Raw genomic sequence first — 19079 nt, 5'->3', positions numbered from 1 at the left:
ACCCTGGGTGTCTCCATCATGGCCGTGGCTCCGGAGCCCCCGCCATCACCGCTGCCGCAGCTCTGGAGCCCCCGCCGTCACCAATCGTCCCACCCCACATCGCCGCGCCTCTTGCCTGGCCTTCCCGCTCGCCCGGCGTCGCCAATCCAGGCCGGGCCTTGCCATTCACAGGGCCTCTCCTTACCGCTACATTCGCCGGGCCGGGCCTCGAAGCTCGCCAAGCCTCGACTCACCTCACCGCTCGCCGGGCCTCGCCGCTCGCCGGGCCTTGCTTTGCAGCCTGCCGGGACTCGCCAGGCCTCACCTCGCTGTCCGCAGGGCCTCGCTGTCCGCAGGGCCTCGCCGCTCGCCTCGCCACCCGCCAGGCCTCTCCGCTCAGCGGGCCTCACCTCGGCTCGCCGGGTCTCACCTTGCCGCTCGCCGGGACTCACCTCGCCGCTCGCCGGGCCTCGCCTCGCCGCTCGCCGGGACTCACCTCGCCGCTCGCCGGGACTCACCTCGCCGCTCGCCGGGACTCACCTCGCCGCTCGCCGGGACTCACCTCGCCGCTCGCCGGGACTCACCTTGCCAGGCTTCGCCTCGCCTCGCCGCTCATCAGGCCTCGCCTCGCCGCTCGCCAAACCTTGCCTCACCGCTCGCCGGGCCTCACCTCGCCACTCACCGGGCCTCGCCTTGCCGCCCGCCGGGCCGTTGTGATTTGCTGTTGAAGACCACTGGAGCAAGTATGTCTTCAATGAAATTAGGTATGTGCAGTTTTAAATGAAACTCTTTCTTCATAAATTAGTCATACATTTTATGCAATTGTTCTTTTATTCAATATCAAGAGAATTGGGATGTGTACGGAAAAACCAAAATAGAAAAACCAAAACAAAACAATTTTTTCTTTGTTGTAAAAAGTATTTCTGTTCAATAACCTTTCTATAAATACCAGAATATACTCATGATAGGCCTGACATTGTACATGTCGTCCAAGAACTACAGACTGTTGGAAATAATAGTTGTTTTTCACACATGAATGTAGCGCAACGCGAATGCGCATTTAGCGTGCATACATTTTTTTGCTGAAAAGTTGCATTACGTGCCATATTATGAATGTGATGTAAAATTCTGAATTTTGGACATCAAAATTATGAATTTGTAAAATCAAATGTTGGGAGGTCTGTTCATGAACCATATTGCGACCACACCTCCACGTTGGAAGAATGGAAGATACAGAAAGAGATTCCCGAAGCTGTTTATCGAAAGCACAAGGTGTGGAGATGAGTCATATCCTCTGTACAGGCGAAGATCTCCAGATATGGGAGGAATTCAGGGACATCAAGAAGGACGCCGGGATTGACCTATTACTTCTGAATGGGTGGTGCCCTGTAATGCTCAACTCTTGAAGTTGTTCAAATATCACATCAACGTTGAGATATGCTCCTCTGTAAAGTCGGTCAAATATATGTTCAAGTACACCTTGAAGGGGAGTGATCAAGCAGTTTTTGGAGTTATCAGGGATGACGAAATTGCACAGTACTTTACTGGCAGATACATTGGTCTGTCGAAAGCAGTGGGATCAATCCTTGGATTTCCAACTCATGAGAGACGCCCCGCTGTCATTTGACTCCAGGTACATCTACCACAAGAACAACAAGTCGTCATCAGAGTCAACGCTGGTCGGCTGGTGAGAAATGAGGATATCACGAGAACAACTTTAACTGAATTCATGGAATTGTGTTCTCGAGATCAATTTGCAAGAATACTGTAGTATGCTGATGTACCTTGATTTTACACATGGAACAATAAGAAATGGCAAAGAAGGGTTGGGAAGATAGTGGAAGATCTTCCAGGTATTTTTGAAGCCAACGTCCTGGGACGAGTGTATACCGTTTCTCCAAGATGTGACCTCTACCACTTGAGACTGCTTCTCCATCACGTAAAAGGGTCAGTATCCTTCGATTCATCGAGGACGCATGACAGACGTAATCTTTCTTCCTTCAAAGACATCTGCATAGAAAGAGGTTTGTTGCAAACTGACGACCATTGGCAACAGACGATGGAAGATGTTGAACGGACAAGATTCCCTGAAGCAATGAGAAATTTGTTTGTTTTGCTGACGATTGCTGAGATCAACACTTCTCGGCAATTATGGGATCGCTTCAAGATTTCAATGTCTGAAGATTACCTTCAAAGAGAACGGAGAACAATCGATGATCCAAATATCATGATTGATGAGAGGCATCATGATCAGGCTCTGTTGTATATTCAAGACAAGCTTGTGAATTACAACAAGACACTGGGATACTTTCATGTGCCACTACCAAGACATGGAAGGATGAACCTTGATGGTGACAATCCAGAATTGCTGAGTGAATTGCAGTACAATAGACCTGAACAACAGTGATTTGTTGAAGAGAAGGAGCCTCTGCTGAATGCTGAGAAAAGAACAGTGTATGACCAAGTGTGCAGCTGCTTGGAAAGGAATGTTCCTTCAATGTTTTTCATTGATACACCAGCAGGAATGGACAAAACAATTCTCACCAATTTGATCCTCTCCAAAGTTCGAGGTCAAGTTGATGTTGTTTTTGCTGTAGCATCCTCTGGTATAGCAGCTACATTGATGCCTGGTGGAAGAACTGCACATTCTCGATTCAAGATGCCCATCGAAGTGACCAATAATACAATGTGCAACATTGAGAAGAACTCTAACATGGTTCATTTGATCAGGAGTGTGAGACTGATTGTTTGGGATGAGTGCCCGATGATTAGGAGGGAGAGCTTTGAAGTGGTGGGCAGAACTCTTCGAGATCTATGCAAAATGAACGATGAGCATTTTGGCGGCATTCTTACCTTTTGTTGTGGCGATTTTCGACAACTTCTTCCTGTTGTGAAAAGGGGAAATGATGCTGATGTTGAAAATTCCTGCATCAAGAAATCCTATTAACGTTCAAATTGTTATATTTTGTTATTGACATTTTAAACTTTAATAAATCCTTTTTCCACTTGCTGTGCCCGTCAGCCGCTCATGCACAGTAATACCTCCATGTTCAATGTCACAATGGAAACCCGACGGGCGGGAATGGCGGCGCCACCAGAGAGCCCCTAAGAATGGAAGGGGGGGAGATAAGGGGGGATGGTGTGGGTGACTGGGGGGTGGGAGGGGAAGGGGGGAGTGGGTGGGGAAGAAGGGGGTTGAGGGGATAGAGGAGGGAGGGGAGGGGAGGGTGCTAGACCAATGCAGAAAAAAACACCATTTTAAAGAAAAATCGTGATTTTCATTGAGATTTTTTTTTTTAAGCCATTTATTTTAAAGAAAAAAGTGCGATTTTCCCCACATCACCATGGCGACCCAATGAGTTGTGGGCCCAATGGGTCCACTTGGTCTAGTTAGTCCTACAATCCAGGTGAGTCCTGGTTGCAGGTCCCAACACAGGCCGGCCTAACGTAGTATCAGTGGGTCTTTGGGAAACATAGGTTCAACAGGAAGATTCCATCAATCGACCTTTCCTGCTTTAATTTCCTACTGCTAATCGCCTACTTTTCAGATACAGAATGGGAGCTCTAAACCATCTCTTCCCTATTGATTGAATTGTATTTATTAATTCTATTTATTGATACAGTTGATATCTTTATTTCTAGAGGGAATTCTGTTACGTGGAATCCACACAAGATGATGAGTGTCCCCTTACAGTGTTCGGCGCTACTAGTCAGAGAAGAGGTATGGACTTTTATTTGTAATGTCATTGGCAGTGAGTTGTTAATAGAGTCATTGAGTCATACAGCATGGAAACAGGCCCTTTTGCCCAATTTGAATGTGCTTGAGGCAGGTACAATTTCAACATTCATAAAACATTTGGACAGGTGCATGGATGGGAGAGATTTGGACGGATATTGGCCAAACAGGGTCAAATTGGATTAGCGCATCTTGGAGAGTATGGACAAGTTGAGCTGAAATGCCCGTTTTCTTGCTGCATAACTCTATGAATCTCTGAATTTATGTACTTCCCACCGCCAGATCGCTAGGTCATGTCAATGTCCTAGTTGGGACTAAGGCTTGCTGCTTTCTGGCAAATGGACCTCTTTTTGAACACATTGAACCACTTCTTGAATCCATTACTTTCAGTTCTGATGTAGATACAAAATGCTGGAGTAACTCAGCAGGGCAAGCAGCATCTCTGGAGAGAAGGGTCGAGAATAGTTCTGTGTCATCTTACAATCTTTATAAGAACTTCTACAGAATACAGCCAGGCTTCAGCTGAGGGACAAACAGCTGGAAGAGGTCAAGGAATAACGATGAGCACACATCCTTGACATAATGGTGGATTCAGAAAGCCAATCTATTCTCCCTGATCGGGATCTATGACACTGGGTTGTTTGAGGTGCTGCAATTTCGGTACATTGTACAAAAAAGAGCCCTGCCTCCATATCCAGGTGAATGTGGGTATTCAAAAACCAGGATAACTGAAAGATGGGATATAAATGGGAAAGTAACCTGAAGCAACAAATGTGGGGACAAAGTGGGAGTGTAAACGAATCACAAGAGTAGATGAAAGGTTGGAGCTTCTAGATGCTGGATAAAATGGATGTGGAGAGGATATTCGCACTAGTGGGAGAGTCCAGGACCAGAGGCCATAGCCTCAGAATAAAAGGACGCAACATTAAAAATGAGATGAGGAGAAATTTCTGTAGTCGGAGGGCGGTGAATATGTGGAATTAATTGTGACAAAAAGCTGTGGAGGCCGTCAATGGAGATTTTTAAGGCAGAGATTGATAGATTCTTGATTAGTATGGGCATCAGGTATTATGGGGAGCAGGCGGGAGAATGAGGTTGAGAAGGAAAGATAGATCAGCCGCGATTGAATGGTGGGGTAGACATGGGCCAAATGGCCTAATTCTGCCCCTCAAACCTATGAACTTATGAACATGGACTTGTGCTGTCAACCTGCCATTCAAATATAGTGGGTGCTGAATCTTAACCAAGATCGGATCCTTTCAGCGTCTCTTTCCCATCAGCAGAAGCTGTTTCTCAATAGCCCACATGTTGAGAAGAAACATTAGTGACTCTGCTTCCCACCATTAGGTATCTGAACTGCATGAAGACAAGTGACATTTTAAATTCTTTAGGCACTGAATTAGAAAATCAATTTACATTTGGAAGAATTATGAAGGGAAAATAATCAAGTCAAGTTTAAATTGAGAATTTAAAAATGTAGAACCTAAGCAGCTGAATATTAATTATTACAGTCATGGGTTTAGGCTCTTTTGCAGGTTTAATTGAAAAATATTTGGACAGAAATCAAACCTTGCTCCAGCATACCTATTCTCAGATGTAATACAGATGGGAAGTGAGGTTGGCAACTATTTCAAACACAAAACTTTACAATGAGATGGCATTCCCTTTCCCAATCCTTATAGCATTACACAGACAAAGAAACAATTTTATCTTTACTCATTTCATTAAATTGGAAAACTCTCTTTATTCCATCCATTGTCCTCCCACCTTTTCTGCTACCCAAACTAACTTGTTTCTCTTTTTCTCAATTCTGATGAATATTCATTAGTACAGGGTGTCAGGGGTTATAGAGGCAATAGACAATAGACAATAGACAGTAGACAATAGACAATAGGTGCAGGAGTAGGCCATTCGGCCCTTCGAGCCAGCACCGCCATTCAATCTGATCATGGCTGATCATTCACAATCAGTATCCCGTTCCTGCCTTCTCCCCATACCCCCTGACTCCGCTATCCTTAAGAGCTCTATCTAGCTCTCTCTTGAATGTATTCAGAGAATTGGCCTCCACTGCCCTCTGAGGCAGAGAATTCCACAGATTCACAACTCTCTGACTGAAAACATTTTCCCTCATCTCCATTCTGACAGGAGAATGGGGTTGAGAGGGAAAGGTAGATCAGCCATTGAATGGTGGAGTAGACTTGATGGGCTGAATGGCCTAATTCTGCTCCTATAACTTAAGAACATGAATATGTTGAGTAAGACTTCAGAATATTATCAAATAATAAGAGTGGGAAAGAATTGTTTCTAATAATAATTTTGGTGTCTAATAAACCTTAAATTGTAAATAGCAAAATATTCTGTGGAAGCAGTTGTATTCTCAATTGAATCATGCTCACTTTCAATTGGGATTTTACACATTTGGTTCAACGAGTCCCAAAAGTAAGAGTTTATTGACATTTCACAATTAATTGTCTTTTTTACAATGTTCAACTCTGTTTTCTTCAAAAGATGATTTGGTAATTTTTCTTGCTCTCCATTGCAATCACTTCTTTCTTCCCTGCCCTTTTATTAACCGTTCATAATTTGTCATCACCATTATTCCACCTTCCTCCATCCATGCCTCATAACATTGCAGTTTTGGTGTTCACCCATGCCCCACCTCTCAATCTATCTAGTTATCCTCCTGTTCTATGTTCTCTCCCAAACCCCATTGTCTTGATTTTAAATTGCCCCAAATCTGTCAGTCTCATTCCTGAGATTTCTTCAAAATGCACATTTTAGGCAGTGATAGCAAAGCCAGTTTATATGGCCCATCCTTAATTATGCTTGGGAAGGTGGTGTTGAGCTGCCTTCCTGAAATGCCGCAGTCATTTTGATGACAGTATTCCTACAAGGGCGGTTGGGTAAAGATTTTTTTGTCTTAGTGTCAGGAACGAAGAAGGAATGGTGATTTGTTTCCCATTTAGATGGTGGTGGTATTCCCATGTACCTGACAACCAATATTCATTTAGACCATAGAGATTGTGGGTTTAAGCAGCACCATTGGAGTGGCTCATGGGAGCTGCAGTGCATTTTGTAGATGATACATACTGAAGCTACCATACACTGGTGACTTAGGGAATTCATGTTAAAGGTGGTGGATGCAGTTAAAATCAAGAGGGCTGGATGATATTCTGAAGAAGCTCAACACCATCCATGGCAATGCAGCCCTCTTGATTTTAACCAAGTTGGAAACACTCATCCAGGTAAGGGGAAACTATTCCATCAGACTTCTAACTTGTGCTGTGGGAAGGCTTTGAATATGAGCCATTTGCTTCTGGTTTGTTTTTCATCCACAGCATTAATGCTGTTGGGTAGAGAGTTAATAGATTTACACCTAGTGATGAATAGGGAAATGATCATTACCTGGCACCTTTCTGGCACAGGTGTTATATGTCCAAATGCTTTCTTAGACTCGCTAAATGCAGTCACAGACTGCTTCATTTGCTCAGAGTTTCAAATGGAGCTGAGCATTTTACAACCATCAGTGAATGTCCCCATTTCTGAACTTAGGATGGGATCCATCGAACTCTGGGCTAGCGAATTCCAAAGATTTGCAACCACGCTAAATGATAGATTGATAACCAGCACCTTGTACATTAAAATCCTTCCTTTAGAAAATAAAGAATTATTGGATTAAGTCCTATAATGTTTAGACCATTAGTCATGAACATCCAGTGGATTTTATTTTACTTTGCAAGCTCTAGTAGGTAATACCTATTTTTCAAACTTGACTTTTTCTGCAGGGACTGTTGCAGAGTTGTAATCAGATGAATGCTTGCTACCTCTTCCAACCTGACAAACAGTACGATCTTTCCTACGACACTGGAGATAAGGCACTGCAATGTGGGCGGCACGTGGATATTTTTAAACTGTGGCTGATGTGGAGAGCTAAGGTAGGTATTTCTATTTGTGTTTTACCTTAATTATTAGTTTCTTTGCGAATAAATTAGAGAGATTGCAATGGGGAAACGTAACTATGGTTGACCTCAAAAATCATGTGTGAAGTATCAGTGTATAATCCAGAGTCATGTCCTTTATTCATGATCCAAAAGAACTGGCGATTTCTGGCAAACATCCATCTGTCCAGCTTTTCTAATTCTATTATTAATGTCTTACCTGCTGTGCATGTCCCATAACCCTGCCATTATCCACACATGAAATAGGCCACATTAACTCATTTAGTTTCACTTTTCATCCTCCTGCAAGCTATTCTGTAGTGTTTTACACATAACAGTCTATTCTACAGTCAACAGTATCAATTTACACAGAGCACTCTATTTGAAGAACATAATAAAGAAATCACAGCAACTTCTCTCAATTTTCAATGGCAATGTAGGAAGCGGAGGATAGTTACACACAAGTGATATACTTCAGTTCAAAATGTAATGAAAAGGAACTGCAGATGCTGGTTTATACCAAAGATAGACACAAAATGCTGGAGTAACTCAGTCTGAAAAAGGGACCTGACCAGAAACGTTACCTATCCATTTTTCCAGAGACACTGCCTGACCCGCTGAGTTACTCCAGCATTTTGTGTCCATCTCTGCATCAGTTCAATCTCAGTCACATAAAGCACTTTGGACCAATTTTGATTTCGTTTTTAGTTTAGAGATACAGTGTGGAATCAGGACCTTTGGTCCACCGAGTCCACGCTGAACAGCGATCACCCATACACTAGTTTTAACCTGCACACTAAGGACAATTTACAGAAGCCAATTAACCTACAAACCTGCACTTCTTTGGAATTTGGGAGGAAATCGGAGCACCCAGAGCAAAGCCATGCAGTCACAGAGAGAACGTACAAACTGTACAGACAGCACCTGTAGTCAGGATTGAACTCGAGTCTCTGGAGCTGTAAGGTAGCAACTCCAGCGCTGTGCCACTGTGCCATCGATTGACTGTGGAATCATTCAATCCTTTGCACTGTGGGACCTGCAGTATATCCTAAGCTCCAAGCTTTCATTTGCATGGCAAATTTTGTGAAAGCAGACCTTTGGTCAAACGACAGGACATTTTAAAACAATGCAGGTTATCATAAGGTCATAAGTGATAGGAGTCGAATTAGGCCATTCGGCCCATCAAGTCTACTCCGCCATTCAATCATGGCTGATATATCTCTCCCTCCTAACCCCATTCTCCTGCCTTCTCCCCTTATCATTCCACTCCTCTGATGTCTCCAAACCAGTAATTAATTATGGAAAGAGAAGGTAGCTTTACTAATATATTCTTATTGATCCAAAAAATAAGGAAAAAGATAAACTGAGGTGAAAACAATATGCTCGTTATTTGTTTTTTAAAATGAACAATGATGCTGTTCAGAATTATTGTTGCATTCTGTATTCTAGAGTTAATAACTACATTTGTCTGCTGGGTTGGGTATCCATTGTTTCAAAGGCATAATGACTGCACTTGAACAACTAATTTCAAATGACTTCTTGTACTTTCAGATCAAGCCAAGTTAGGGCTGGGAGGTTTATGATTCACCAAGGTGCTCTAATAGACTAATGCAGAGGGAAAAGTGATTTTTTTTGGTTTAATTTAGAGATACAGCATGGAAACAGGCCCTTCAGAGGACTAAGTTCATGCTGACCATCGATCACCTGTCCACACCAGTTCTATGTTATCCCAGATTCTCACCCATCCCCAACACACTTGGGGCAATTTTACAGCAGGCCAGTTAACCTACAAACCCGCACGTCTTTAGGATTGGGAGGAAACCGGAGTACCCGAAGGAAACCCACACGGTCACAGGAGAGAATGTGCAAACTCCACACAGACAGCACCCAAGATCAGGATCGAAACTGGGTCTCTGGTACTGCGAGGCAGAAGCTCTACCAGTGACAGGGCAGCGATGATTTTTTTTTAGGTTGTTGTATTTCTGTGGAATTGAGTAAAACATCCATCACATATTATGGAATTCTACTTGGCATTACTGTGCTAAAGGGCTGAATAAGGAATCAATTTGACACAGTAGGCAAGAGGCCTGAAAACATCTTTACCGGCCTCCTGTGTTATCTTCTCAGAGTCAGATTGATCCTGTTCTGGTTAAAACTCATTTAGTTTCCTGTACTGTTGTCCATCACCACCACTTGACCTGGAATGGGTACTGGTATAGGAAGACCAAGTATGAAAATCATGTAAGCACGTGAGTTCCAGATTGAAAATATGTTCACATCATATCTGACTGAAGGCAATATTATCTACTTTATTTTTTACAGGGTACCTTGGGTTTTGAGGCACAGATTGACAAGTGTTTGGACCTCTCTGACTATTTGTACAACAAAATACGAAACAGAGATGGATTTGAAATGGTGCTTGACGGGAAAGTACGTTTGATTTGAATTGCTAAGGTGGTAAAAAATTGTTTTACAAATTTCAAAAACAAACCAATTAATGGAGAACATAAAAATGAATATGTTATTAAACACAGTTTGCTATAATTGCCATGTGCAAAGAGTTGTTAGCACAAGGAGCCTGAGCAAGATATTGCTGTATTTTAACAAAGCAAACAAGAAGTTTTTTCCAGGAATGCTAAACTGTACACTACTGCTGCTAGCCAGCTTTTACTTCCTGAAAAACAGACACAAAGTGCTGGAGTAACTTAGTGGGTCAGGCAGCATCTCTGGAGAACTTGGGTAGGTGACATTTTGGGTCAGAACCCTTCTTCAGACTGATTGTGATTTGGGGGGAAAGAAAGCTGGATGAGAGGAATGGCAGGACAAAGTCTGGTAAGCAATAGGTGGATACAGGTGAGGGGGGGGGGGGGGTTAGAGGCAGATGGTTGGACAAAGGCCAGAGATGAAATGACTGGAAGTGTGAGGCAAGAATTGTAAATTGTGAAGCTAGAAGAAGGAATATAGGTGGAACAGGTGGGGGAGGGGAGAAATCAATGTGACCAGATGGGCACAGGAGAGAATGGGCAGGGAAGAGGTTTGCAGTTACCTAAAAGTTGGCCTTGTCAGACTGAGTGCATGCTTTTGGCAAAACAGTTACCAAGAGTATGCCTGGCCTCGCCATTGTACCACATCAGGAACACCGAATGCAGTAGATGATGTTAGTGGAGTCAAGCTTCCAAGTTTTTTTTTTAGATTTAGCGATACAGCGCGGAAACAGGCCCTTCAGCCCACCGGGTCCGCGCCGCCCAGCGATCCCCGCACATTAACACTATCCTACACACACTGGGGACAATTTTTACATTTACCCAGTCAATTAACCTACAAACCTGTACGTCTTTGGAGTGTGGGAGGAAACCGAAGAGCTCGGAGAAAACCCACGCATGTCACGGGGAAAACATACAAACTCCGTACAGATGGCGCCCGTAGTCAGGATCGAACCTGAGTCTCCGGCGCTGCATTCGCTGTAAGGCAGCAACTCTACCGCTGCGCCACCGTGCCGCAGTTGATGTTGATCTCACTGGGTTCTCTGAACTAGAAAATGTATCTGCTAAATCCAACGCGCAGAGCTGTTTCAAAGTCTTCTATGAAAATACTAATAGGTGTGAGGATGAGATTACTGTATCAGTCATTTAGATTGAACACAGACAATGCCAAGTGATGTAAAAATCACTTTACATGACAGTTAGTTAGCCCGAAGCATTCAATGTTGGTTTACAAATCAAACCGCATTTGTTTTTTTTAAGCAAAAGCAATTATAACTCGAATATAGAACTTAAGTGTTTACACCTCCAACGCTTAAACTAAACATAATACCAATAAAAAAAGACAGGAATTGAAATCCTTGGTTACTGCAATGTAATGGGCAGAATTTGAGGCGCTATTGAAACATCACATTAATATTCCCTCATCTGTGAACAGGAGGCCTTCAGTCCACAGGCCTCCCGCAAGGCACAGGCCAAAAGTGAAGACTGATCATCAGGCAATTAAACTACAAGGCCCTTCCCCCAGTACCACTTGGTGGTGGCAAAAAACACACTGCTGGAGGGGCTCAGCAGGTCAGCAACATCAGTGGAGTCAATGGCATGTTTTGGGTCGAGACCCTGCACCAAGGCCTGTCGACCCAGAGAGGTATATAATATCATGAGGTGCATGGATAAGGTAGAGGGTCCCAAGAGAGGGTCTAAAGTTAGAGGGCAGAATTTTAAGATGCGTGCGGATAGATTTAAGGGTGGCCTGAGAGGCAGCTTTTCCAGGTCTTGACCCGAAACGTCACCTATTCCTTTGCTCCAGAGATGCCGCCTAACCTGTTGAGTTACTCCAGCATTTTGTGTCTATCTTTGCTATTAACATTTACTAATCTTGTTCTCAGGAAACTCATTATTGCCCTCTTTTTGTTGTTTAGCCACAGCACACCAATGTCTGCTTTTGGTATTTGCCTCATAGCATTCGACACCTACCAGACAATGAAGAGAGAAGGAGTTTACTCATGAAAGTAAGCCACTTTTCATTTATCATGTGTTGAAAAAAAATATTTAGGGTTTCTGAACTTCAGAATAAAATAAAGTCTAAGCCTAATTCCTTTTATGTAAATGTGAGGGAAAAGCCTATCCAGTAAGCTAATTATACGTTGTAACATAGGTTGTCCAAGCATATAAGGTGGGGATCACCATTATAGCATTTCATCCTATTGAAATGTCTCTGATCTAACTATTGTTGAGCTTATATCCAACTCAGACAGGGAAACCAACAGGGTTATTAGGTATTAAAGCCATAATCAGCATGCACATATGTTTTAAGCTTTAGATGTACCATGCAATTTTACTCAAGTACAATGGAGTTGTAAAGCGGTGGAGCAAGGATATTGCTGGGGGATATTCTAGTGAGGCCTATATGAGTAAAAATGAGTAATAAGAGAGAGATGATTTTGGGATTGTAACGTAGGCACCCCCAACAGCCAGTGGGAATTAGAGGAGCAAATATGTGGGGAGATCACAGATTACTGCAAGAATTGTTAACCGTCCATTTGAAGGTTGAGATTGCGACAGTGGATGGGGTGATATTCATGTGTTTTCGGGAAAATGTTGTTTGCTTTTGTTAACATCGAGCAAGAAGTTGCTGTTGTTGCACTATTCCACCAAGTGTTCTGTCCCCTGTACGCTGACTCACCACCACCCGTGACTCGAACAACAATAGTGGTGCCATCAGAAAATTTATGAATTGCATTGGAGCTGTGCTGAGGCACACAGTCATGGGTGCAAAGAGAGCAGAGCAGGCGGTAAGCATGTCGCTTTGAGGTGGGCCTGAGTTGATGGTCGGTGAGGAAAATATGTAATTACCAGTCCACGCTGTTTGAGATGTCAAGTTCTGGGAGATTGGAGGATGGCTAATGTTGTACCATTATTTAAGAAGGGCAGCAAGGGCAAACTAGAGAACTACATGCTGGTGAACCCTGCATCAGTGGTGGAAAAGTTGATGGAAGGATTCTTAGGCATAGGATCCACCAGCATTTGGATGGGCATGGACTGCATGGCTTTGTGCATGAGAAATCATGTCTCACAAATCTGATAGTTTTTGAAGAGATCACCAAGATAATTGACAAGAGAAGGACCGTCGACTTTATCCAAAAGGACTTTAGTAAGTTCTTTGACAATGTTCTGCATGGGAGGCTGGTCTGAAAGATTAGAGTGCATGGAATCCAAGGCGAGCAAGTCAATTGGATTCAAAATTCACCTCAAGGAAGGAACATTCCTGTAAATTTCCCCGGTGTGGGACGAATAAAGGAATATATTATTAGGGAAGGTTATTTTTCTGATTGGAGCAGTGGAGTGCCGCAGGGATCAATGTTGGGTCTAATGTTGTTTACCTACATTAATGATTTACTTGAAAATGTAGTGAAGATTATCAGTAGAGTTACAGATGACACCAGAATTGGTGGGAAAGTATCCTAAATACCTTTTTATCACCTTATTCTCCTATCCTGCTACCTGAAGGACTCTGCAAATATATTTGACATGTGAATATATTCTGCTCCTATACACAAAGTTTCCTACAATTTCTTGCATATTCCCTTGCAGATTTGAGCTCCCGTTCACACATAAATGCAGTGGCGTGATTAAAAACTACATAGGTTACTATATTTATGAGGCTAGATCTTCATGTCAGTGTAACTTTGATCTCTCGTCTGAATGGTGCTCCATTCCATAATTCTATCATCAATATTGTATTTAATGATCTAGTTAGGAACTTATTTGAGGACTTTTTTTTTCACGAGTGGGTTCTGCAACTTTGAAATTCTCCACTTTGGAGCTGAGGAAGTTGTCATTAAATACATTCGAAATATAGATGGATTGGCTTTAGGGGAATCGGTTTATGGAAACCAGGCAGGAAAATAGAGTTGAAGCCAAGAATAGATCAGCCACGATCTTGTTGAATGACTCACTATTTTATTTACCTTAAATTCTTCAATGCATTCAAACTCCTCACCAAAAGGAAATTCTAACTTTTTGTTTGGTGTTTTAGGTGGCTCCACAGATTAAAACTAAAATGATGAAATTTGGGACCACAATGGTAAGTTACCAGCCCCAAGGGGACAAAGTTAACTTCTTCCGCATGGTCATCTCGAATCCAGCGGCCACACAAGACGACATTGACTTCCTCATTGAGGAAGTAGAGCGACTTGGGCAAGACCTGTAACTGGCCCACTTCAATGGAGATGTTGCTATTGTGTGAATGTATTTCATTGTTTACCTCTCCCAAACTAGTCTTCTTTGATATTAGCCTTTACTGCAGGGACTTGAGCTGAAGACCTCCAAAGTGGAATTATGGATGTTACAAGTTATTTAATGCAATTATACATTCGCTGATGTTGATAAAAGGTACAAGTCATTAAACAATATGTCACACTTCAAACAAATTGTTCTAAAGCATTAAGTACTGTAACAATCTACTAACAGTAAATAGAGCACCTTGAAAGCTATTTAGATATTTTGTTATGATGTTTCAGCAGCACTTTTCCACCCACCCATTAAACACCAATGCCCCCACCCCCACCATTTTGGTTGTCATTTATGAAGGTCTCCATTTACAAAGCTTTTAGTATAGTGAAGGTCCAGGTGTCTGCAATTTTCACGAATCAATAATTGAGGCTTGTTCTCTTTAGCTGGTGTGAAACAATTATTTAAAAGATCTGTGCTTCAGCTCTGTGAAACCTTTATTCTATAATTTAAGCTCTGCGTTGAAGTGTCAAATTTCAAATATTCTATTTATTTTGATAGAGGAAAAAATGCTTTAATACATTTACTGCCATACTTGAAATTAGTGAGTTCAGTGTTTGAAAGTTTTCCCACCGGGAGTTTATGTAATGTATACCTGTGATGTTGCTCTTCATGATGTAAAGAAATGGCAAATGACAACTCTTGCCAACTGGATAGTGGTCAGTGTCTGTGAAAGTACTTCCTTTGTAGACCTTTTGAGTAATGTCTAGTTTACCTCAGATTGAGGTTGTGCACTTTAGAATCAAATGTATGGTGTTGAATGAGAATGTTTTAATGTAGTAGTATATTGTTATCAAACTCAGAACCTTTGGGTTTGGTAACAGGAAGCTTTGATTAAAACTCTGACTTGGTCCTCTACACCCAATGTGGCAAAACTTGCATTAATTCTTATAAGCCAATTATATTGTAAAATTTAGGTCAATGTTAGAGTCAGAGTTAAACATTAAACATGTCATGTAAAATATGAGCCACACCACAGTGGAGCAAAAACATATGAGATCTCTGCCATGGTGTGGTCTTAAAGCACAAGTTTCATTCATGCCACCAAGTACAAAAGCACCATTAAATATTTCACAGACTGGCCTATTTGGAAATGTATCCATTGATTTTTTTATTCCTTTAGCATTAGCTGAGAGTAGGTAATCTAACAGGCCGTCTCCTAGTGTTAAAATCAATCTGGTTATCAGTAAAGCAGCTTCAAAATAGCAAGGGACAAATTTAACTCTAATATCAAGAATTCTCAACAGCAGAATTGACCCCTGGATAAAGTGAAGGAAGCAGAAAGTCAAGAGCTAATTGGATGTTCATTATGTGGGAAAGTTACTTTAGATGGGCAAACTGATGAGGACCAAATAGTCTTTGCCTCTGGTCTGCATTGTTAATTTATTTCAATGAACCAGACCAGAGATTTAACCTGATTTTGCTATTTCCAGCACCAAGACTGAGCTCAAGACCTGGATTTTAATAATCCGCTGAGTACAATTGCTAACCAATAAAACTACCCAAGAATCAGGTCCATTTTCCCACTGAGTCATCTTAATCTGATATTTCCAGGTTGGATTCCATGCCAGAACCTTCTTGCTGCATTATTTTATCCAACATCGTGCTTTGGTAGTCGTTCTTATCTTCTGGCCAGAATATTTGAGTGGCAGAGTCATGCTGTTACTGTCATTTAAACTGGATAAATAGTCATACTTTCAATTAAATATATGAGGTTTGCAAGATTGGAATTAAAAAGAAAATCCGCAGTTCTGGTCTCGTAAAATGGTCCTTTGTTCAGATGTGACACAGAACTATACCTCAGAGGGTTACTTTGAGTGGCTTGTGGTGTCTGCAGCTATGTTCAATGTGTACAGTGCCAACCATGTAAAAATGAATATAATGATCCAAGCTCCTTGTCATTTGTATAGAAGTGTACACCATTTGTATTAAAGAGATGTGCTATTATTGTAGTAATTTCTTGAAAGCACAAATTAAATGAAAACAGTCTCCTCCGTACCAGCAAATACATGTGTTTCCAGCACTGTTGCACTCTTGAGAAATTTAAGACCCAGTTAAGACAAATATATTCCATGTTAACCGATGTAAACTGTACAATTTAGATAATCATTGACTACACAAAACAATTTTAGAGGGACTAAATCTACTGCTTCTGGGTTTTTTTAACAGCGGTGTTCATATTTGTGCAAAAAGGGAGATCCAGGAAAAGAACATTAGCACATTGTGCTGAACATAATAGTTAAAAGTTGTGAATCTTTGAAAATCTTCAACTAACAAGAATATGGATGCTTGGTCACTGAGTTTATTCAACTCAGAAATCGATAGGTTGGACAAGAATGGGTATTAAGGGAAGCAATGGAAATAGGGTTAGAACAAAGACAGTGACACTGAGATGGAAGATCACTTTTATTACTAGAATAGATTGGTTGGCATGGACCTGTTAGAGCTAAGGGCCTGTTTCCATGCTGTATGAGTCTATGACTCCATTAAATGATGTTATGAATGGGAGAGAGGGATGAGATACCAAAAGCCTATTTAAGTTATATTCATGCAATGATTTTTTAAAAAGGCTTCACAAAATGCTGGAGTAACTCAGCAGGTCAGGCAGCATCTAGGAGAGAGGGAATGGGTGACGTTTCGGGTCGAGACCCTTCTTCAGACTTAAAAAAGGCTTGAAGGTTAAAGGGACAAGGTTTATAATATATAAATCCCCAGCAATATTTATTCTGTATTTTCCCCAAGCATAGAAAGAGAGAAGCTCAGAGGAAATATGAGTTATTGATAATCACTATTAGAGAGTGGGGTTGGACTGGTACTTTGAATAGAGGCAAAAGTTGTGGCGTTATTCAAAAAGGAAAACGAATCAAAAGCAAGACATATCTTATTCATCTCCCATTACATAAAATAATAGAATCAATTATTGGGGCAGCCAAATATCATCTGCAGAATAACCAGATAAGTAAACAGAGAGCGTGAATTCAGAAGGGGAAGTTAAAATCTACAACCTGTAAAGGCAAATGAACTGTATCTTAGTATAGAATATTATGTTGAATTTAGTTGTAGGAATAGAAGACATGGCAATAAGTCAAATAGGGGAATGTTATTTTGAAGACTGAGATCAGAAAATATATCTTCACCCAAAGAACCACCAGCATGTCATGGATTCACAATCATAGACCTGCATGGCACTGAAACAGGCCTTTCAGCCCATCATGTCCATGCTGACCTTTTTGTCAGTCTACAGCAATCCCATTTGCTCACTGTAGGTCCGTATCCTTGCCCATTTAAATGCCTGTCCAAACGTCTCCCAAATGTAGAGATCGTATCTGATTCCACTACCTCCTCTGGTAGCATGTTCCAGATATGTGCATTAAAAAAAGTTGCCCTCAATCTGCTTTAAAACATCTTCCTCTTAACTTAAAACCATGCCATCCTGTTTTTGATACCCTACCATGGGAAAGATTCGGACTAGCTACCCGATCTAGGCCTCCAATAATTTTATATTACTTAATACATTTCTAAATGAAATAAAATTCTTTGGAATCATTTAGGAAACTCGTTGGATCTTTCTAAATAGATAAACTAAAATGAGCTGGATGGCCTTTCTTCTTTTCTACTATTTTGTGATCATAAACAAGTCCAATATATTTCTGCATTTTTGCAGATCCCTGCAGCAAATGGCTTGAATTGAGATGCATGTTGTAAAATTGCACAAGAAAAACTGTGGAGGAAGATGCAACTTCAACATGCTGCTGCTTAAATTACTTCAAAGCTAACGCAAACATTCACTGGAAGGTACACGTGTTGCTGAATCTGGTTTTACCACTGATGCACTGATAACTGAAATTCTAGATGGGTCACACTGACCTCAGATGTTGCACTGTGATGAAGCACTACCACTTGTTGATCCCATTTAAGCTTCTAGCTTATTAAGACTTAATGTGAATTGGTATTTGCTGGGTTGGAGAAGACCTTGACAATAAACTATGTCTTAGTCATATCCATTTAATTGGCTGGGATGTGTGTTAGTTGTATTTAACAGGATTTACAGAGTCTCTAAAAAAAAGTGAGGTACAAATATATTATTGTGCAGTGACTTTCTTGTATATGATGCATATTTTGCAGTGTTCTCTTGACACTGTCCCGTGTCTCTGCTGTTAAGATGCCTGTTGTAATTCCAGCCAGCTACAGGTACAGTGTTACCTGTAATAAAGAACTTGAGTGTTGGATGCTTTGGTCTGTGCATATGTATCTGGAGGTTCACCCAGGGATTGGTAAATGGATATTGCCCGTTAAAGAGCTTACACATTCTTGATGAACTATTATAACACAGAGTCTATGTGGGACTTGACATTAGTATATCAGACTCAATTTGAACACAAAGATACAAACAACATTGTAATGTTTTGACCAAAGAAGAAGACATCATCAACTAGAAATTATAGCAAATTGTTCTGCTCATAAGCTTGCTGCTTCAACTTTTTCTTGATCAATTACGTGGCGTTTGATTGTGAGCCGAGCAGGTTGGCGGAAAGCAGAAGGTGGCGGTAGTGTAGCTGGTGCCGGCTGGTAGATGATGGATGCTGAAGACAGATCCAATTAGATCGGGGTCTCGACTAGAGCTAGAGATCAGCAGTTTCATCACGGAACCTA

General features: G+C 41.5%; 1 protein-coding gene across 3 annotated transcripts in view; it reads left to right on the top strand.

Annotated features, from left to right (window-relative positions):
• Nucleotides 1-18653, top strand: part of LOC144602959 (glutamate decarboxylase 2-like) — a 102303-nt gene extending 83650 nt beyond the window's left edge. For all 3 annotated transcript variants that reach the window (XM_078416092.1, XM_078416085.1, XM_078416097.1), the window contains 5 exons: nucleotides 3622-3700; nucleotides 7501-7650; nucleotides 9976-10083; nucleotides 12056-12145; nucleotides 14173-18653. In XM_078416092.1, coding sequence (XP_078272218.1) covers nucleotides 3622-3700; nucleotides 7501-7650; nucleotides 9976-10083; nucleotides 12056-12145; nucleotides 14173-14346 — 601 coding nt within the window. In that variant the 3' untranslated portion in view covers nucleotides 14347-18653. The remainder of the gene's footprint in view (nucleotides 1-3621; nucleotides 3701-7500; nucleotides 7651-9975; nucleotides 10084-12055; nucleotides 12146-14172) is intronic.
• Nucleotides 18654-19079: the final 426 nt, after the last annotated feature.

This window comes from Rhinoraja longicauda, chromosome 2 (genome assembly GCF_053455715.1).
Source record: "Rhinoraja longicauda isolate Sanriku21f chromosome 2, sRhiLon1.1, whole genome shotgun sequence".
NCBI classification, from domain to species: Eukaryota; Metazoa; Chordata; class Chondrichthyes; order Rajiformes; family Arhynchobatidae; genus Rhinoraja; species Rhinoraja longicauda.
This window is presented reverse-complemented; position numbering and strand designations above follow the sequence as displayed.